The sequence below is a fragment of the Ciconia boyciana genome, chromosome 25, assembly GCF_034638445.1.
Source record: "Ciconia boyciana chromosome 25, ASM3463844v1, whole genome shotgun sequence".
In the NCBI taxonomy this organism is placed as follows: domain Eukaryota; kingdom Metazoa; phylum Chordata; class Aves; order Ciconiiformes; family Ciconiidae; genus Ciconia; species Ciconia boyciana.
This window is the reverse complement of record NC_132958.1, coordinates 1,211,771-1,233,257: the sequence shown is the minus strand read 5'-3', so window position 1 is coordinate 1,233,257 and position 21,487 is coordinate 1,211,771. Positions and strand designations below refer to the sequence as shown.

General features: G+C 47.3%; 1 protein-coding gene across 2 annotated transcripts in view; it reads left to right on the top strand.

Moving 5' to 3' along the window:
- LOC140643957 (tetraspanin-15-like) overlaps window positions 1-21,487 on the top strand; it is a 98,258-nt gene that overhangs the window by 51,952 nt on the left and 24,819 nt on the right. For both annotated transcript variants that reach the window (XM_072846347.1, XM_072846348.1), the window contains exon 3: window positions 8,459-8,644. In XM_072846347.1, the coding sequence (XP_072702448.1) occupies window positions 8,459-8,644 (186 nt within the window). The remainder of the gene's footprint in view (window positions 1-8,458; window positions 8,645-21,487) is intronic.

Below are 21,487 nucleotides of genomic sequence, written 5' to 3'. Positions count from 1 at the left end.
AAATTCACAGCGCTAGCTTTATTGGGTGTGAGCAAAATGGAAAGCGCTGGTATAAACCAGGCTCCAACACACTGAATGTTCATTTTAGATTAGTTTTTAAAAAACGGGGAGAAAAGTTGACTGCTCTCTTTGCTCGTTCAGCCTGATCACAGCCAGCCGTAGCTAAATCATGTCCAGAAATGTCATTTTTAGGACGTATTTCATCCTGTTATCATATCCGGAGGTGTAATATCCTCAGCGTTTGGGTTCTGCTGGCCGTTGATAATCGTGTAACTCTCATCCCATCTTTGCTCTCACCCTTGCAGCTTATATACTAAAAGGAAAGGGATACGATCTCTTCTGCTGCACTGAATTACTCTACGTCTGCTAAGGGCCGGGTAACTACAGCTCCCACGTCTTTGGGTGCAGCCCTGAGTCACTGTTATTTCTTCAAACCTTGTTTTAAATTCACCATTTGGCTACCCCAGAGGGAAGCAGCATCTTCCTCCCAAGAGCTGGGGTTTTTCAATATTTCCCAGGCCATGAGCCACATCGCAGATGATGCTCTTTTTCCTCCCATCTCTGATCCGCACTGAGTCAGGCTGGGTGCTCCTCTTTGCTGGGTGCTCCTCTTTGCTGGGTGCTCCTCTGCATCGTCGGAGACCAACTGCAGACGCAGCTTTTCCAAGCTCCTCTTTTTGCTCTTTTTATTAAACATCAGTTTTACGCTCTCTAGTACTATGTTTGTACAGCCATACAAACGCTTCCAGGAGCTGTGCGGTCTCCTGAAGCTGGTTTCTTGCTCCCCACACCTTTTCTTTCAAGTGTTAAACCTCACCGACCCTGGTTGTAATAATTTCTCTTTCCTTCTTTCTATTCACGTAAGCGCCGGGCAGCTCAAAGTAGTGTTGAAAGGGAGGTGTTGCACGCAGTAGCAAGCTACAACAGGTAAATCTGGACATCGCTCTCCCGTCCTGGGCTCCGAGCAACTGCATGGGGGGCATCTGTCCCTGTTCTTGCTAAATTTTGGGTGCTTCTTCACCCTTTGCTGCTGCAGGAGAGCTCCTGGGATGGCTGCAGGATTGCAACGGGCTCTTTCAGCACACCGGCAAGGGCAGGAGGCCACGATTACAACACGTTTGCTGTTAAAAACTTGCTAGAGATCCACCCGTGCACCAATTTTTGAAATAATTGTTGGAGTAAATCCACTTAAACAGAGCTTTGCTGTTGCTCCCAGCAGCAAAACCAAGCCACAAACTCAGTAAAGGGTTAACGCCGGCCGCTTGTGCCGCTGCTGCCTTCCCTCTAATTGCTCTCTGCTCCTGCCAGGCGGAAGTCGAGGGAGCAGTTCAAGTTCAAGGCTTGCCTGTGTGCATGTGTATGCTTTTGCTGCTCGGAGGCGGAGGGCAGGAGCTGGCCGGAGCAGGGAGGGTCCGGCGGGCAGCAAGCAAACCCCTCTCGCCGGAGCTGCAAGGATGGCTCAAGCCTCCGAGTGCCGAAATTCCCACCTCTATTACTACAGCATCAAATTTGCTCTGTCCACCTATGCCACCCTCTTCTCGGTAGGTGCTCCGGTTGCTTTTCTGTGCTTCCTGGTGTTTCCCCCCACCATACCACCCCTGTGGGTCAGATTTTACTTTTCAGTGTCAAAATTTCCCCTTCCAAGGCATCACATCCTTGCGGTAGAATCAGATGCCGCGAAGCCCCTTGTGCTTGGTGCCAGCTGGGTCCAAAATGGGCAATCTTAGGCGAAACCACGGGTTTTGGTGGATTTAAGAGCACCTCCCTGGGACTGCGCATCCCCAGAGCCGCTCTTGCAAATCCCTTGTGGCAGTAAGTAGCGTTTCAAGGCATTTGGAGTGTAAACATGGAAATTTAACGTTTTCACCACATAAGCACCCGTTGGGCGGTGTTGCCAGCCTCCTGCCCGTCTCGGCTGTTGCATTTACATCGTTCAATAGGGACAAGGCATGAAAGCAGACATCGAGTGGTGGGTATTTTAGCCAGGTTGGTTATTTTAAGAGGAAAAAATAAAGCTTGTTTGTAAGCAGTTTTGAATCATTGAGGCAGCTACAGACGGGGCAGGGCTTCCCCAGCACCTGGGAGGTGCAAGCACATGTCAGAGCAGGGGAGGGGGAAGCAAGAAATTTTCCGTCCCTTTAGGGTCTGTGCATCCTCAGTTAATGCACGAGATATGAAGTTAGCCCCTTCCTGGGGTTAATCCTGCAGAATCCAGTCCATATTTACAGATATTTCCTCCTGAGGTCTAATTAATCCTCTGCTCCGTGCACGGCTGCCTGCTGGGCGTGTATAGTGGTATGCATATCTCATTGTATAGGTGTAATTGCAGAAATATCTGCGTGAGTTCCCAGGCAGGCTGTGAATGGTAAACAGGGTTACAAGCAGAGTTTGAAAATGCTTTTTATTTCCTTTTTTCTTTTTTTTTTTTTTTTTTTTAGTGAATGAACTCATTGGGAGGGCAGCGCTCGCCCTCGCTAGCCGGGAATGGCAAAGCCCATTGTCTCACTGCGCCGAATGACTTGTGCCCACCCCAGCGCATGAATGAGAATAAGAAAAAAGGGGGGTTTTTGTAGAATATTTCACTGGTCTCCTTGTGCCCTGCTGGGTAGGAAGGCGCCCGAGGGGAGAGGAGACTCGAGTATCTCCCGCGGGGTGGCCAGGACTCTCATGGGACTCCAGCTGCACCCAGCGAGACCAAAAAAATCCAGATTTCTTAACCTGTTTCTGGCTGCCGGTTTGAGGTTTTGGGTAGGGATAGTACAATATTTTTGCTTGCAAAATTAATCTGCAGGAAAACCTGTCACTGTGGTTTTGGTTTCTCTAAAGAGCTGAGTTTTGCTCAGTTTGAGGTTTCCCCAAATGCCTTTAAGCAGCTGTAGGGATGGGGAGGAGGTGCAGGTTTTTTTCTCCCAACTAATCTGAACCCAGGTCGGGGCTGCGCTTTGCAAACGTAGATTAACAATGGGATGAACCAGCACAATCTCGATGCTAGATGCTTATTAATTGTTGGGGCATTCTGGGGGGCTCAGTGGAGCATCCTGGTGAGTCCGCCAGCAAGAAGAGACTCAATAATCTCCCAGCGACCGGAAAATAGCTGCAAAAATGCCACTTTGAATCGCTCCGACCCAGCCTGCCTTCAACCCTGGGATGGTCCTCGCATGGGGACGTTGCCCCATTGAATCCATACGGATCGCGCAGCTCCTGCGAGCTTTTCAGCCGCCTGACCTACTTCTGGCCTCATTTGCACATGTCGCCGCCGTATTAATTCAACGGCGCTGCTGAACCCTTCAAAACCTCGTTAACCAGACGTGACTGAGGCTGGGTTTTGCTCTGGCCAAATACACTCGATAAAAAATGATTGTGTAGGAACTTCTCGCTCGCATTACATGAGGGCTTCAAAAATTTAACCCCTCTGGGTAAAAATTCAGTGGAATAAGACTGGAGTTGGTTCACCATGAAGGATCGAGGAGGCTTGGGGTGAGAACAATCACGGTTTTCTAGCGTAGGGTTGTCCCAGCCTGCAGAAAACTGGATCTAGTGCTGCTAGATCCTTTCCAGGGCTTTCCTGTAATGAAAGCACTTATTTATAGGTGAGAAAATCAGTAAAGGAGCGTGGAATAAGCCGGAGAGTGGCTTTAAACCGAATATGGAGTGAACGTCAGGGAGGTTTGAGCATTGCGGGTTGGACTGTCTGGTTTTATACAGGTGAATTTAATCCTCGTTGTCAAGGATTCAGCGGAGCATAGATTTGAAGTTTTCTTTTCAAAAAGAAGCGCTTCTTTCCTTTTCTTACTTTGCCCATAAAATTGAAAACTGCTATTTTAATTGACCCTTATAAAAGTATATTTTTTTACATTCCTACGTACCATCAGCAGTTAAGCATTATACGATGTATTTAATCACCGTATTATTAATTCCGTGATTCTATCTTTTAATGACTAAAAGCATTTAGCACTTCCTATATCGCGGTTTCTCGCCTGCACATTACAATAAAACCTTCTGAGGAGGAGCAGGAGTGCCCTGTCTGCTAATTTGAAGGTAGATGGGTCTTCAAAAGCTGGGAAGAACGATTCTGCTGTGAGACGGGGATTTGAAAAACAAGAGTTTTGCCCTTAGTTTTGCACCTCTGGTCATCTTGGATGGAGAATGAAGCGATGCCCCATTCCCTCTGCTCCTCCCCAGACCAGTGCTCTGACACGTAATCTGGCTGCTGGGGTCTGCGTGGGCTTGAAGCCACCGTCATCGTGACTTTTTGGTGTTCCCCAATAAGGAGAAGTTACTGCCTCGCGTTAGCACGGCGTTGACTCATCCATTTAATGCCGTTCACCCTGGAACGGGCCATGTCTGCCGCTTGGCCCTTGGCAGGCTTCGAGGTTGCGCTGCTTCGGTCGTGTTAACATCCCCTTGTATTCGTGGTACCCGTTTGCTCTGAGTGTGGCTGAGAGTAACTCTCGTTACTCGGGTCTTTTGGGTCTTGGACAAGGGGAATGTGGCTTCTTTTAGGTATTTAGTGAGATTTTTAGGACAGGGTAGGACCGTTGAATTCTTGTTAGCACTGGTAGGACCACACACATCTCCTGTTAGCATCGGGTAGCTGCCTCTGTGCCAAAGCCAAATCATGCAAGGATGGAGAAGCAATCGCAAGCACCAGAGAGCCCATAGCTCGAAGAGGGTTTTGCAAACTGCCTGTCTCACCTGTGGGTTAGCTGTGAGCTCAAGCCACCCGTTTGGCACCCCCCAAACCCTGCCAGCATTATCAGAGCTGTGTATTATTTTATTTTATGTTCATTAATTGCCTTTCATCCCACTTCTTGACCTCCAGATCTCTAAATGACTCTGCGATCAGTGGGGCAGGGATTTCCACCAGGGATTTCCACCTTTAACTCTTCTTCCCAGGTCCCCAACTCCCCCCCCCACTAGCTCTTTCCTTGCCATTAGATGGAGAAATGCCTGGAGAGGAAAACCAGCATCTCTGTTATCCCACTAAGACGAGACGAGGTTGGAGCGAAACAACTTTGGAAATGGGCTGCAAAGGTGGGGAAGGGTTGGTCATAGCAACTTGTATTGGGCTGAGAAATTCAACTTCGCAATTTTATCCATCCAGGAGTATGGGGGGAAGGGAGGAGAGGACGTCACAGGGGTCCTTTTTGGGGTGGGAATGGAGGTTGAACACGCCAGGCGGCTGCTCGCTGCCCTCCGTCTCCTGTCTACTCAGCTCCTACAAACTCCAAGAAGCACTAAAATCAAGCAGGGCTGAAATTAAAACCAAAGGTGATTTCTTCCCAGCTTATACAAGGAGAATTGATGCAGGACGCCTTCACCGCAAGGTCTGGCGGAGTTGCAGCCACCCCCTTGGCTTTCGCCGCGGTGACGGTTCGATCGTGTGGTTATTATCATATAGAAACAGGGTAATCATCCTCTCCTTAGAGGGTAAGTGCAGATTTGCTTTTTCTCTTGGATGCATTGCAGAGCAGTTGTAATTACCAGCTGCTGCCTATCCTGGTGTTTGCACTGTATTAAGGTGATCACCAGGCAATTAATATGTAACTACAGAGGATTTACCAGCAAACTTAATGATGTGCCTTACCATGTTATCGAGTGTGGGTGGTAGAAAAGGGTTGTGATACCAGGAATCAAAAATATCTGTGCTGATTGAATTCGTATGGCAAACCCCCCCCCCCCCCCCCGAGAAACCCAGTGATAGAAACCAAAGCAGCCAGGCTTTGCAAGGAGTGACACAAACTTTTCCTGCTGCTTTTGATGCTCATCTCCAGAAAAAGGGGGATGGGATGATCAGGTTTTCGATTAAATACATGGTTATTTCCCTTACAGTTTTTTACAGTCCTGCATAGGTCCTGGCAAAGACTTTGATGTTGCTGGTTTGCTCCAAATCCATCATTTTTTCACTGAAACCCCGTTTTTCAGGGAATGCTGGTCTTTCTCCCCAGCTCTTTTCCATCCAAATCCCTTTGCCACCCACCTTGCAACAGCATCGCTCCCTGCTCGTCCTTCCAAAACTCATTATATTCAAGCAAGCTTTCCTTTGCAATCTGCCTTTGCTGGGAGATGTGCCAGTATATCCATTCCCTTCCTCGAGGTGTGTGTTGCTTTGCAAGATGCTTTCTTGTGCTTTAAGCTGCTTTGAGTAGAAGCAACTCTTTTTTTTTTTTTAATAAATCAGAGGGTGCTTTTTAGCTGGTGGGGTGTGGAGATGGGCTGGGGTCCAGCCTGCAGCGCTAACCCTTAGCAAAGCAGGTTGCAAGGGGCTGGGTGACCTTTTAAACTAGGAGCTAAGCAGGGAGAGAGCCAAGAAATTCAGGTGGATCAGCTTGATATTTGCTTGTTAGTCCCAGGGATTAGTTTGAGTTGCTTGGGCATCAAAGCACGCAGCCTTTTCGAAGCTGTGGAACTCAAAAAAAGCCGTGCAGGTGGCTTGGGTTGCCAGCAGTATCTCCCGTGCCGTGCAGCGCCTTTTCCCCGTTGCACTTGCATTTCCCCATTGCATTTGCATGGCAAATAAGCGGTGCGTGCTCCCCTCCAAAAAAGAGGGGTGTTACGCATGGCACTGGCGGGGAATTTCCCTGCCAAAGGGATGGCCGTGGCGATGCTGGGAAGGAAGGCAGCACCGCTCTGCAGCAGCCTCATGCATGCCATGTGCTTTAAATTTTTCAAGGATACTTTCAGCCCTGGAAAAGCTATTTTTAAGCGATGCACGTGTCCATCCTGAAAACCCTCCGCAGTTTCTCTCCCTTGCTAGCAGGTGAAACCCATCCCGTGCACGCTGCTTCCTCCGCCCCTCGAGCAGCCAGCCCTCGAACCCCCTCCCGGGTTTGCTCCATGTACTTTCCATGATCTCCTTCCTCACTCGCATTGCAGATGGATTAATTAAAACGGAAAAAGTCGTTCTGATTGGCACGCGGGAGGAACGGTGGGCATTAGCGGGGGACGCATGGTGTGCGTTAATGTCTACCCCCCACCTTCAAATCCAAATGTATTTCCTGGGACACCGTATAAGAGAGAAACATTAAATCAAACCTAATCCCAATGCACCAATCTGACGCTTAAAATAGAGCGTAAAGATGAAACTGTGATTAAAGGCCTGTTATCAGAAATAGGTCTGCCTGTTTAGTTTCAAAAAACTAAAATGTCGGTAAAATATCACGAGTCTAAATTTCACTTTCTGAGAAATTTCAATTCCTTTATAGATGAGATGGTGCCTGGAAGCGGACAGTGATTGATAGACATAAACTAACTACAAAACCACACCAGGAGTAGTGTCCAGGCAGAGTAGAGAAGAAAAAAATCAACTCCCCAAAAAAGCAAAGATTGTGCATGAAAATTAAGGGTTGAATTGTCGGCATAAATTAGCAGGAAGAGTTTGAGCAAACTCATTAGGAGCAATGAAGCCTTTTGGAAAGGTGAAAGCAATGGAAAAGGAGCAAAAAAGGGAGTTTTTTTCTCCTCTTTGGAGATGTAGGTTTTTGAGTGTGGGTGCCTGCAGCCGGGGGCTTTCCCCCAGGAGCCTCCTGCTCCGATTTGGGATGGGGAGGGCTGCACAAAGCAGCGTGAAAAGGGCTCTGGATGCTCCTTGGTTTCCTCGCTGACCTTTTCAGGTGTCAGCTCAGAGCCGGCTGAGAAGCCGCTCGCCTCTGGCTGTGCCGCAGGGCCGACGGGCGCAATGCGGACGGCTCCTGACAGCACGAAACGCTTGGGATCGCGTTGCTGGCTTTGATGTTGAAGGAGCTGAAGGGATGCAAACAGCCCTTTTTGGAGCCCTGCTTTATCCCGGCATCGTTAGGCTCTCTTCTTCAATTAAGGCTGTTTCATTGAAAGGGGAGAGAGGGGAGGAAGGTTGTCATAAATAATCCGTTGCTTTTCTTTATGGCACTTTTCATCCAGGGATCAAAAGCGCTTTGTAACAGTACAGTGAGCTTCGTTTGTAATTGTTGGTGCTGGCACGCGAAGAGAGGGCAAGCGGCTCACTGTGGCTTTGGGTGCAAGTCGGTGCTCGAGCCAGGTGTAAAAAAGATGGCGTGAAATGAGTCGTTTTGGGGATCGTGCTGTCTAAGGGTGGAGTTTGGGAGGGTGGGCTGTTGGTGTTAATGACTATCAGCCTCTGGGTCTGTCAAACCCAAGGCAAGGGCCAAGCTGTGCATCCAGACAGACTGTAAAGATACGGGCAGAAAGGGGAGAGGAAAAACCTAGCAAAACCTAGCTTAAAGGTGTCCAGCTAGATTGATCGTGCTGCAATGATACATCCCCTTCCCAGCCAGAGGAAGAGTAGCCCAGCCTTGAACAAAAGGGATGTGGCGAGTGCTGACGGCACCGTTTGGGATTGGAGTTAAATGTCCCGGGGTTGGGTCGGTTTTCCTTGGCCGTCTGGGACATGTTCCTCTCCCTCGAAGCCTCTGCTTTTTCCTTGTTGGCGTCTGAATCCCATCCCATGCTTCCCTTGCAGATCCTCGGCCTTGTGATCCTGTGCGTTGGGATTTACGCTGAAGTGGAGAGGCAAAAGCACAAAACCTTGGAAGGGATCTTCCTGGCTCCGGCCATCATCCTCCTCCTGCTGGGCTTCACCATGTTCGGCGTCTCCTTCATCGGCATGGTGGGGAGCCTCAGGGACAACCGGACGCTGCTGAAGACGGTAAGGCCGTTACCACGCTCTCAGTGCAGCTCTCGGGATGGTCTGGGTGATCTCAAGGAGGAAAATTAATGTATCCTAACGAGTCACCACCACAACTTACAGCAACAGTGTGCCCCTTCCTGGATTTAAATGCTTGCGTGACGTGACTGCTCGGTGTTTTCAGCTCAGCCATGAAGCCAGCGGAGGCGTAACAGGGAGAGGATATATTTAAATTGCAGAGCTGGCACCCTAATTTCCCTATTATCCGTGGCTGAACGCCTCCCTACATCTGCGGGAAGCACTGCTGCCTTCCTCCTGAGGTAACAAGGGAGTTATTTTTGGGACTGAGATCCCATCTCTGGTGGAGCAAAGTCTCCACTGTTAAGTTTATTTTAGCCGTGATGATGCCAATAGAAAATAGCTTTGTTTCCTTTTGCAAGGGAGTTCTTAGCAGAGGGAAAAATTACCTTTGAAGTCCAAACTGGAAGAGATCCAGGACGCTAGTGCAAAGCTGTTCACTCCTAACCTGCTTTCCAGGGGTTTTGTCAGTGCGCTGAGGGTCCGACCACCCGTCCTCCCTGCAGCTCATTGCCTGCCCTTGCTCTGGGGTAACACCTCTGTCTCCAGCGAGGAGCAGGAGGCTGCAGGGATTTATAAACTGAATTATAATCCATTCCCTCCATTCAGATGGGGGCAAAGCTCTTCTCTCACCCTCAGCCAGGGCCAACGTCCATCAACAAGCTCCATGACAGCTCTTTTGGCTCTTCGGCTGTATCTGACGCTCCGTTGGTGAGGAAGTTGCTTTTGGATGAATAATCCATGCTGGTCCACGGAGCCTTCCTGCCGGCACGCGCGTGCCTTACATGCTAACGGTTTGCATAACGTCTTCATCTCCCACTGGTTTGGGTTGATTGGTTTATTAAAATCAAACGCTCTGGGTAGCTAGTGCTCACTTGTACTGGCTTGCAATATTGTTTTTAAAAATTGCTCAGCATTTGCATTTCCAATTAATACAGATGGGAGCCCAAATTGGAAAACCAATATTGTCTTTGCTTCTGCATGAGCAGATGAAATTATCATTGCTTTTCGATACATCTGGTTTTGTGCCACCTGCGATAGGTGGTTGCGTGCGTTGCACTTAAAAAGGTTGCGGGGATCAAAGCTGTGCAGTGAGCGAGCAGCAGAGGAGGTTTCCCATCAGATCGCTTTGCAGTGAGATACCCTCGGCTCTGTTCGAGAGCTGCCTCCTGACCCCGGGGGTTGAAGCAGTCTCTACGTGAGTGGCCAGAGACATTCCGTCCAGGTGATGCTTGTGGTGTTTAAACAGCCCTGATAGCTTACTTGCTTAAAAATTAATTTTTAATTAATTCCCTATCAACTGACTTTTTTCTTTCTGTTTGGATGCTAAGTTATAACAGTGGGCATTTGCCTGGACTCAGTTATACCTCTAACATATAACCCTCTTTTTCCTGTCCATCCAAGCAACTGGGAAAGCTCTGTATTTCTTTACGGTCTAAGCCTAGACAATATTTTTCTGCCAAAGCTGAAGTTACGTTGCTTGTGGAGAGCATTTAATCTTCTTTTTCGTTTGTCTGCTTTTAGAGCTATACAGTATTGTGTTAATTCTATCTAGGCTTATTCCAAAGAAGCATAAGTACTTCAAATTTCTGATAATATTTTTACTTCTGTGCTTATACTCATGAATCACAGCTAATACTCTGTTTCCACAACCCAGCCCGAATTTGGAAGTGGAGAATTGACACATCAGAGGGTAGGAAATCTCATCCTTGGAGCAACCTAGGGCTACAGAAACCCAAGCTCATTAACTGTATCTCACAGGTTGTCGGCCAAATCAATTCTGCAACGGGCACAGCTGAGAAAAAGAAATAATCCTGCCCATTTGGGTTAGCTTTTTCTCCCCGTGGATATAAGCAGCTTCACGCCTGCCATGTGGAATAAATAAAGCAATATCCGTGCAAGTCATCACGCACAATAACACTTGCATCCCTTTTGGCTAGGATATAAGAAAGGGGATGTTTGTCTCATGTCAAAATACATTGTATTTCTGGGTGTGGGTTTTTAGGGTTACTGAGGGCTCCTTGCCTGCCTTTAGGTGGCTGCAGAGCAGCACAATTGGCCTAATACTACATTTATTATCTGTTTTCTGGGAGCAGATAAATGAAGTGATATTTCATTTGTCTTATATTTCATATAAGTGATTTTAGGTTGGAAAGGACCTTTAAGATCATCGAGTCCAACTGTTAACCTAACACTGCCAAGCCCACCACTAAACCATGGATCCACTAAACCACTATCCAGTTCTGATAATGGATCCAGCCTAATTCCCAGTCTTGGAGCTGAAACACTGTTTCCCCCATGGAGATATTCAGTTTGATGGGCAGCAGCACGAGGAGGAGAGCAGTGAAGCGTTTTGGAAATGCTCTCGATGACGAGATAAATAAGGGCGTCCCTTGCGCAGGCATTGCACAGTCGCACAAATATGGGAGGTATTTGTGGTCTGCACGGAGGCGAAAACCGTAATGCTGCCTCTTCGTGTAGGAAAGAGCATTGCAAGCTCATAGCAGACAAAAAATACACTTAAAGAGCGTCTCTAGGAGCCCAGGCCACGAGCACGGGTTTGCATGTTCACCTCTGGCTTGCTCTGCCACCTTGGATGAGCCATGGAGGACTTGCCCACTCAAAGGGATTTGCAGGTCTGTGTGGGAGCAACCTTGGATTAGTGTTTCCTGGTGGAGCTGCAGCTTATCCCAGCAAAAGTCTTTTATCTCAGTATCTTAAAACAGTTCCCCAGGGAGACTGGGCTGCACTGGAAAGACCGTTGCTGCTGGCATGGTTTTACGGCGCTGAATCACTTGATGCTTTCTTGTGCTCTTACCTGCTCACGGTCATATTGGCAAAACCATGTGGCCAAGCCTGGATTTCTCCATTGTGTTTATGTTGGAATTGTCTGTGAAATGCATTAGCATTTCCATCCATCAGCCAAAAGTGGGTGCTCATACCAGGAATTCATGGGGGGTTTCACTGCAGGACGTCCTCTCTCGTGCAGCAGCCTCTCGAGGCATGGGAGACTGGGGGTTGCTTTCATTTGTAGAAGTTGTTTCACACTGGTTTTCTGCTGAATTTTACCAGGAAAATGCTTGAAAATACATTATTGGTTAGTGGGTTTTGTAATCTGTTCATCTTGAGGGGAATCCAGTGGTGCAGGGGCCACGGAGGAGAGAGCTCTGCCCTATGAGCCCCAAAAACAGACTCAGAACAGACCCTGGAGATTGTATCATGAGACAGCATAAAAATGCATATATTGATGCTGATGGAAAATCGATGCGTGAATCCCTTTGGGCTCTTAGGAGATTGTGTGTGCAGATGTACTGCAGCTGCTCGAATGCCTGCACATGCGTTTTCAGGGAGCCCAAGCTAGCGATGAGCACAAAACCACCCTGAACTTCAAATCGCTAATAAAAATTGACTTGTCTCCTCATCTGAAAATATGCCTTGTTAATCTGGAGGGCAGGCAATAAATTCCTCTCTATTTAGGAGAAAATATTTCAATGCCCTACAAAAATTCATCAGATAGCACTTGACATTGATAACCATTTTTTTTTACATGACATGCGGTGCGTGTAGGTGCGGGTGTGTACGTGCTTGTTAAATCCTCATTCATCTCAGTCGCTTGCTGCTGACAGATGGATTTTTATTTTCTTTAGCCCCCAGGACAAAAATCGACCACCATTTCTCTCAGGCAAAACAGTTACGAAAGCCACCCAGGTCCTAAATCTGCTGCTTGATATATCATTCCAATATCCCCCCTGCAAGGTACCAGAAATTACATTTGGGTTTTAATCTTTTCCTTATCAATCTTATCCTCTCCAGTCATTACCTGTAATTGTCATGCACAACCACACAACTCTTACCCATGTGTAAGCCAGATTATTAAGTCTTTAATGACTTCTCTAATAACCCGAGCAAAGCCTATTCAATAAAGCCACCGCCTGCTTGCAATTCTCAAATTTATTAGAAAAAATTACAGGCAAGAGCTGGGGATTTTAGCTGCTGGCGTATGTAATCGGTCTTATGAAGACTTGTATTTAATAGATGGGTTAAAATTTTCTGTTTGGAAATCAAGTTTCTTCTGTCACCTATAACATTTGCAAGATTTGAAGAACTGCAAATTGTCTGATGAAGATGGCTTGCCTTTGCTTTTAGGGAGTTCAGGGTGATTTAGTGAATAGACTGTAAAAATCAATATTTTTTTGTGCTCAATTAGATGGCTGGGGGAGCTGGGATGGTTTGTTTTAGAAACTAGAGAGGCAGTGGGACAGGCTGCTCCGGCAATCGGGTTTTGCAGTTGAATATGCCCAAATTGGCTCCTCTTCATGGTGTTTTTAGAGCTGTTTTAGCTAGAAACGTATCATTTCTTACTCAGCGTCTCTTACCTGGGGGCTTGGGACCTGTGTGTTCATCCCATGGATATTTTAGCTTCCAGGAAGTCAGCAAAGCCCTGAATTTTCAGAGTCGGTTTCAATGGAGTTGGTTTTATTTTATGCAGAACGGAAGAGAGATGAGGGTCCAGGCAGGCCAAGAAATCCAACTTTCCAATTTTTGTTTTCCATTTGGTGAGCTGTTTGGGTTCCGCCTTTCCTGCCTTGGGTTTGCCCAAATTTATCACCCAAAGCAGGATTTGATCTTGGCTTTGTGGCAGCGAGAGATGAGCTGCTGCAGCAGTTCTTTTGGCCTCTTGCAGGTGCTATATATAAATATGTAACCAACATAAATATATGTATATATAAACACTTATATATACATAAACGTATATTTATATCTATACTGCTATTTCCAAATGTCAGCAACAGCGAGATGCGAAAAGCAAACTCCGGCGACCACCACCACCAGCTTCGCCACTTATTTTATTTGCACTTTTGTATTTTTACTCTCAAGGTCGACCCACGATGCAACTTCCTGAGCTGGGCTTGAAATGTGCCTTCCCCTCCCTCTCCAGCCCTTGATTGTACGTGTAAATAGAGGCATTAAACACTGGAAAATGGCAGATATGTCAGGTTTGAAGAGGGGAGCGAGTACGGCTGCAGGGAAATGGTTGGCAATCACAGAGCTATTGTGTGGATGGAGAATTGTCCTTCTCCTGGGAAGATAAATTCCCCCTCAAAAAGAGTCAGCTACTACAGTGATTTGAAGCTTGGGGGCCCTGAATAAAAGCAATCAGAATAACGCACGTGTGAAGGAGCACTTTGAGGTCTGAGCTGGTCCAAGCAGCTGGGTTTTTTTCCGATTGTGCGGAAAAAGGGGCAAAAATTACGTGGAAAACCTCTATTACAGCGGTGCCGTATAAAGCATCCTTCTGCCACATTGCCAGCGCTAATTCATTACCCTATAGCAGCCACTTAAAATCGGTTTTAAATCAGAGGAGGTGAAAGTACCAGTAAGTAGCACCTTCCCCTTATTTTTCTTCTGTGTTCGGAAGAATTGGGTGAAATAGTTTAAAAGAGTTAATGTTTTGGGGGTGCATTGCTTGCACTTAAACCACTTGGATATTTGACTCAGGCGAATTCCTCGTGGTTTCACGGTGCTGGAAAACCTCTTGGTTGAAAGCAGAGGATTTGCGTGGGGTATCCAGCTCATCCATTTACCCCCGGGGTGTGCTCACCTCCAGGCCAGCAAAAAAGAAATAGTCCCTTGAATATTTGCAGCAAAGAGGCAAATTTCTAAGACCAGCGGGCTTGGAAAAGACGTTGGGATGAACCAAAAGGCTCGGCGTGATCCCCTGAGCATGGTGACCTCGGTGGTTGGAGGAATTTGGGGTGAATTTGGGCTGGCCTGGGTTTGCAAAGTTTGCAGCCAATGGCTGGAGGTGGGTTTTTCTGTCCCTGCAAAATAAATGAGGGAGAACCAGGTGGTTTACGATGCAGCGGAAAAAATGGGGTATTTATGGGCAATATGAAGATTCCCTTCCAGAAAAAATTAAAGCAATTTCCAGCTGAAATGGGATTTGACCAGCATCTCCTTTAGGCTGTTTTTTGGCTATTTCTGCCCTCTTAGGGGATGAAGAAGGGGAAAGAGCTGTCCCTTCTGCTCTAGCGACAGCAAGAGACCCTGCTGCGTCATTTTTCCGATCGGTGAGATGCAGCTGTTGAGAAGGGGTGAGAAGGGGTGCATCGGTGAGAAGGGGTTACAGGTTTTGGTTGCAAAAGATGCAGGGTTTGGAGGCAGGTGCATCCGACCTCCTCCAAAGTGCGGCGTATTATAAATCAGGGCAGCATCGATCGCTGGGGTGGCAGCCCTCGGTGGCTCCGGCAGTGCGGTGTGGAAAACTTGATCAATAAGAGGCTCCTTCTGCTTACACGTTTGCATGAGAAATGAAGCTGCGTTTCTGTGTTTGAACTCATCTGAGGTTATAACTGCTGCTGCGAGGGAGGTCACCAGCCACTTTTCCACTTGCTTTTGTCTGTTTGCAGGGAAATTTTAGGTTAATTAGAGGATGCTTTGTGCAAAGCATCACTGCAAAACCCCATTTCTCTTTATGCTTCCTGGGGACCAGGTTGGGGTCCGGGGTCCACTGCCCTGGGAGGGCTCAGCTCCCTGCGTCCGCAATGAAGAGTTTTCTCTGGATATTCCAATATCAGCAGGTTTCGATGGTGCTGCTTTAACTCTCCAAAAAACAAATCCCTGATAATTAGCACACAAATAGAGCCTGCTGGAAAAAAGTGATTGAAGAAACTCCTTCCTGCAGAGTTTTGCTCGGGGATCTGCATATATTTCTTTTTTCTTCCTAAGCCTGCTGATTATATAGCGCACTCTGATTGCAGGCTCTCTAAACAAAAACACCACTTTCTTGATTTTTTTTCAGCTTAGCTGCACAGAGGGGTGTGTAAATGAGGAGGGTCTGACATTTGCGTAGCAGCGAGCGTTCAGGATTGCCGGGGGAGCTGAAAACATCCCGGACCCGGGAGCAAAGGCTTCGAGCGAAAGGAGGAGAGCCCCAGCTTTGTGTTAGGGACCGGATCCCATGCGAAAGGGCTTTGGAGCAGGCAGGTACCGACGCTTCCCATGGGCAGCCTTTCATGCTGCCTGTTTGCATAACGGGCATCCGCAGCCTTCTCCTGGGCGGGATGGACCTGCAAACCCTCTAACACCCAAATGCCCCCAAAATACAGTGAGAAAAAACCTTGCAGGGACCCTCCAGCACTTTTTACCCAGCTCTCTGCATCTAATTTGTTCTCCTTTAAATCTGTGGTTTTCAACCCTTTTTAATTATTATTATTTCGTTTGCTTGAGACAAAGTAGGAAACCCCAGGGCGGCAGAAGGAGCTTTGTGCAAGAAATTGTGGCCCATCTCCTCCGTTAAGGGTTGCTCACCTCTCGGCTGGGGCTTTTTAATCACCGCAACGTGTTTAAACAGGGATTTGCTTGGCCCAGGTTTGGCTCTGAGGGAGAAGAGAGGGGGCTGGAGCCCTGGGGGAGTTAACGATTCTTTTGCCACGCTAATTATTGGCACTTTCACACTGAATTTCTTGCAGTGTCCCCATTCACCATCTTTCTAGGAGCAATTTGGGAAGGTTTTGCGAGCAGCAAAAAGCATACTTTATTATTCCTGAGCTTCATACGCTGAGCATCGCCAGCAAACTCCCAGCATGTTGCATTTCTTTCCTTGGTGCTCGCCCCTTTCTTTTTTAATCTCATCACTAAATTAGCCCTTGCAATAATAACAGCCATCCTTGCAGTGAATTGGTGGGGCTTCACAGCTTCTGGAAAGCCCAGTGAAGGGCTGTTGTTACAAAATCCTTCCAAAAATCCTCCGAGTGTGGATTATTTATGGACACCTTTGGAGTTACTTACCTTCTCGATATGAATTTTTAATAAATAAAGGATATCTCGTGCTGCATTTTCACTCCCTAAAGAGAACTGCTGATGGTTCCCCAGCATCCCTCAAAGTCGATGCTACCCATTGCACGATGAAGGGATGCTGGTGAGCACCCAAATAAGGCTGAGGAGAAGTTTTTTTGCAAAATCTGAGATGTTATTAATAGCATCCAAGTGGTTTAATCTGTATTAGGAGTTTCCAGTGAATTGCCTGGTGCTCGTTAAAGGATTGAGCCGATTGCGCTGTTGAAATATTTTTTCCTTATTGGGGGGGACAGCAACAGGTACAGAGATCTTTAGAAAGAGGTGAAATTTGATTGCTTGGCCCTCAAACTCTGAAATAAATTAGATTTGAAAGGAGCCATTGCTCATGGAACAAGATGGAGGCGGGTCCAAGAGGCGACATCCATCCCTGGTCATAAAAACCTCCTTTTCTTTGGGTTTTTGGGAAGATGAGCATGTTCTAGCTGCTGCATCCGTCCTGGTCTTGAGATGGGAGCAGAGGGTAGCAGGGCTATGGCCAAGGAAGGGTTAACAGCAGCTGAAAATGGACCCAGCTGCAGGCTATAAAAGCCCAAAGGGGGGGAAAGGGGGGTTTCTGGCAGGTCTGGGGAGCAGATTTGGTCTTCAAAGGGGCAGAGCAGATGCCCCTGCTCTGATGCCCTCTCATCTGATGCCCCTGCTCTGATGCCCTTTCATCAGAGCAGATGATAGGACGAGAGGAAATGGCCTCGAGTTGCACCAGGGAAGGTTTAGACTGGATAATAGGAAATTTTACTTCACTGAAAGGGTTATCAAGCGTTGGAACAGGCTGCCCAGGGCAGTGGTTGGGTCGCCATCCCTGGAGGTGTTTAAAAGCCGTTTGGATGAGGTGCTCGGGGACATGGGGTAGTGGTGGGCTTGGCAGTGTTAGGTTTACGGTTGGACTCGATGATCTTAAAGGTCTTTTCCAACCTATACGATTCTGTGATTCTGAGCAGGCATCTGTGGGACTTGGTGGAGGTAGGGCTGGTACCTGCGGTGTGGAGGACGGACTACACTGCGTGCCTGGGGCTCTCAGGGCATCCCAGTCGATTATTTGCAAGGCTACTGGCTCTTTTGGGATTAAAACCAGGCTTCTTGGTTATTTAGCTTGTGAAGCATAAAGGAAATGTGTATTTTGACGCAAGGCTTGGCAAATGCATGCATGAAACCCAGAGAGGGGTAATGAGCCCCAGCCGGGGTGGATGGGCAGGAGGGGCGTGTTGCATGCCCCCTAAATAAAATAACGTGGTTTGCATGAATAAAATCGTGTCCTGCGCAGGGAGGGTTATTGCTGTATTGCTAAAACAGAAGATGATCTGCAAAGTCTCTTCATCTGGGCTTTGTTGTCTTTGTTTAATCTGTGTAGGAGACATTCCTGACAGATTTTGGGGATTTTTTTTTTTTTTTTTTTGCTTCAAAGCAACTATGAAAGCTGTTTCTATGTGGGAATAAACAATTATTTCAGAGGAAGGGCTGCATGCAAGTGTCTTTCAGAAAAAAAGCAAACCCTTAGAAAGGGCCACTCTGCGTGGGAGAAAGCTCTAACATGTCGTTAGGAAGAAACGGTTCTTTAAAAGCATTACTTAAAGTTTCAATTTGGGGATAAAAGCAACCGGATTCATGTTTCTGTGCTCACGTGAAACCCTGGACTCCTCCGTGGCTGGTCTCAAGGACGGCAGAGGAGGCGGCAGGCGCTTGCTAAGGGGATGATTTAGTGGCCTCCCAGGTAGAGTGAAAGATTTATTTATTGCACGCCTCTGCATCGGGTGCGTTCCACGCAGCTGCACGTTCAATCTGTTCCCGTGCATCAAGAGGGAACAACCAGTTCTCTCTCCGGATGCCCAAAAATACGGCGGAACCTGGGGACCACCATCCTTTAAACTCCTGTGCATGCAAAACCAGGGGGATTCATGCTTTATAGGAAGAGAACTTAAATTGCACAAGTTTCTTTTCATCTTGGGGATAGGAAATTCAGATTTTCCATCCCTTGATGGCCTGTCACCACTTTTATATTAATAGGTCCAAACCCTTTTCTTGCATTGGCTTCAATGGGGCTGACAGCTCCTTCACTGGAGAAGCAGCTATAGACATGGATAAAAATAAAATATTGGGGGGATTACTTGCATGAATGCAGAATGTACCTGTTCCCACAGGGGTTTAATGGTGACTGTAGAACCTGGAACAAGGATAAAATTATCTCTACCCTTCGTAGAGGAGGTTCAAACCCCTCTATTGCTCCTCCATTTGCTTCTGTAGGGTCTCATTGTATGGGGCTTGTAGAGTCTTTTCTTTTAAGTATGACCAGTAACTTTTTTCTCAGCAAAAAACCCACTTGATTTCTTAAATTAGGCAGCTGTTTATGATCTATCTGTACTATTTTAATGTTAAGTTCATCAAGAGGGCAGAAGGATTCAAGAGCAGCATCTTCAGCCTCAGCTTTCCCACTGTCCTACTGCAAAGTACCCAGAAATCTATTTATAGGTTGATTTCTTTTCTTTTTGGCTTGTGTCATGGGCTCTCTAGAAATTAGCATCCTTGTTATTGCTCTTATTATCTTGTCCTTTCCTGTGACTGCGCTGAAGTAGGAAATAGATCATCAAGAAGCAAATATTTTCCCTTATCAGCCCTCGGGTGCCTCATGGGAAACTCCTGGCGCCGGGTGGAAAGGAAGGATTTTTGGAGATTTTTTTTTTTTTTGGCAGCAATTTTTCGCAGACAGAGATTGCTCATATTAAATAAACATATCAGATTTCTCTGGTGCTTTCACATTGCTCCAGGAGCTCCTCCATCCTACTGGCTGCTTCTCCTCCTTTCCCTGCCTCATCCCTGGCAAACAAAGCATCCCTCTCCCATCCCAAATCCCATTGTGGATTTCTGCCGTAGGTGTCTCGAGTGCATCTGAGCTCAGGAGTGATGCTCAGCCTCTATCCATGGCTCAAGGCTCCTTCCCTGGGCCGGCTCCCAAATAAATCCCTGCGTGGTTTATTCATCCCTCAGCTTCGGTGCCTCCAACCCATCCCTGGCCTGTGTTCATCCTTGCTGCCTGGTGAGGACACGTTCGAGCTGGAAATTGGAGGCGGCTGCACGCTGCTTGTGGTCTGGAAATGAAGCGGCAGCAGGTTTGCACCCCTCTATCAGCCAGACCCACGGCTGGAAGCATTTACTCTGGACCAACTCAGTATTTCAGGTGTTTTTTAAGCTTCTGGGAGATTAAACTTGACAGCAAGACATCCTATCTGGCATACGGAGGTGGCAGAAAACCAAACACCCAGAGGACGTATGGGAAGGGATCGCTCTAGGCGACCTATATATTGCTTATGTAAAATGGCCCTAAAGAAGGGGGTTATTCCCCAAACTGGAAGGAGACCTGTCTTTAAACCTGAGGCAGAGCACGGTCCCCGGGCGCTTTCCTTCTGTGCTCCTTTGGGCTTCGGGAGAGATTAACGATGAATGAAATAGCACTGGAGACTTGTTAGAGGAGGGAAGGAGCAGCTCGGAGCTCTGCTGATCATGGGAACGGGGGTGATTAATCTTTTTGTCAAGGTATTTGAGGGAAAGCAGTATAATTTATTGTGAACTTCTGTATTGATGAGCTCTTTAAAGGGAGCTGGCTGCGGCGAGTGTTAATTTAATAAGAATTGAGCAACTTTTCCCCAATCCAGCTGTCTCGAGCAAGATGAAGGCTTTATTAGGGAGTTTCTCTCTGCGAAAGCTGGGCTTTGCTTTGTGCTTTGTGCTTTTTGGGCGAGATCCTCGTGCACCTTCCTGGTCCCTCTTCCACAGCGTTTGCCTCCTCTCGTGGATGCGAGCAGTGGAGCCCCAGCTGGACAGTCACGCTGCGGAGGCACGGCCGCTCACTCGCATGCCACCACTTCCATGCAGACGGTGAATTTTTTGCAAAAATTGGGGGAAAAACCAGCTCCTTGCCACGCTGCTTTGTGATTTTTTATTTTTTTTTTACTTTATGATTTTGAACTTGCTACAAACTTACAGCAGCTCAGGCAGGATTAAATGCTGTTTAATGTGGATTTTTGCTCTTTATTTTGCTTCTGGAGTCTTTTTAAGGAAGAAAATGCTGATTTATTCATGCCCAGTCTGGTAGATAGCAAGGGCTGCAATGCACTAGTTGGAAGGAATGATCATGGATGTTGCCAGCAGTTTCGCCCCTAAACGTGCATTACAGTTACCAGTGGTTGTTGCAATCCTTGTGAATGCAAAAAAGGTGCCACTTTCTGCTATGTCCGTGCAGCCAGTGAGGGTTTGCATGCTCCGTTTGGCTGTTATTTGGGGGAGGAAGAGCTGGTTTTTGCTTGGGCTACACATTTGCAAGGCTTGCACTGGAGACCTGGGTTTGGGGTTGCTTTTCTTGCAAATCCTCTATAAATTATAGGGGAAACTGTGGGCTTTCTGAAGGCGAGGTTATGTGTTGTAGAGTGTCCGGGGGGAGCTGGGCATCACCTATGTGACTTCCCAGGCTTGGAGTTTCCCTCTTGCAGGGAATTGCAATCGGCATCTGCCGTGTCTTTCTTCCCCATTAATACTGGCACTTTTCCCCCATTTATAAAGACCATAAGCTAAGCTCTTTTTGGGCTCGCTCTCTTGGAAATGGCGGGTTTTTGCTACCTCATCTGATGGAGCATTTGAAAGTCCCATTCAGTCATCATTTTTCTAATAGCCAGGTACAGCTGGCATCCCATGGACTTCTGCACAACACGCCCACGTTTGTTTATAAATCAGATGTCAAACCTGGATATTAAATATTAGCCTTGATTTCGATATGCATGGAGCAGGCTGAGTTGTATTGCATAAACCTTGCCTTTTATATCTTGACTTGACAAGCTGTACGGCAGAAATTGAGACCGAAAGGAGTGGGAGATGAAATCGGTGCATGGTGTGCAATGGCCAAAGCGCTAGAAAGAGCAGAAAAACTGTTTACCAACCCGCACG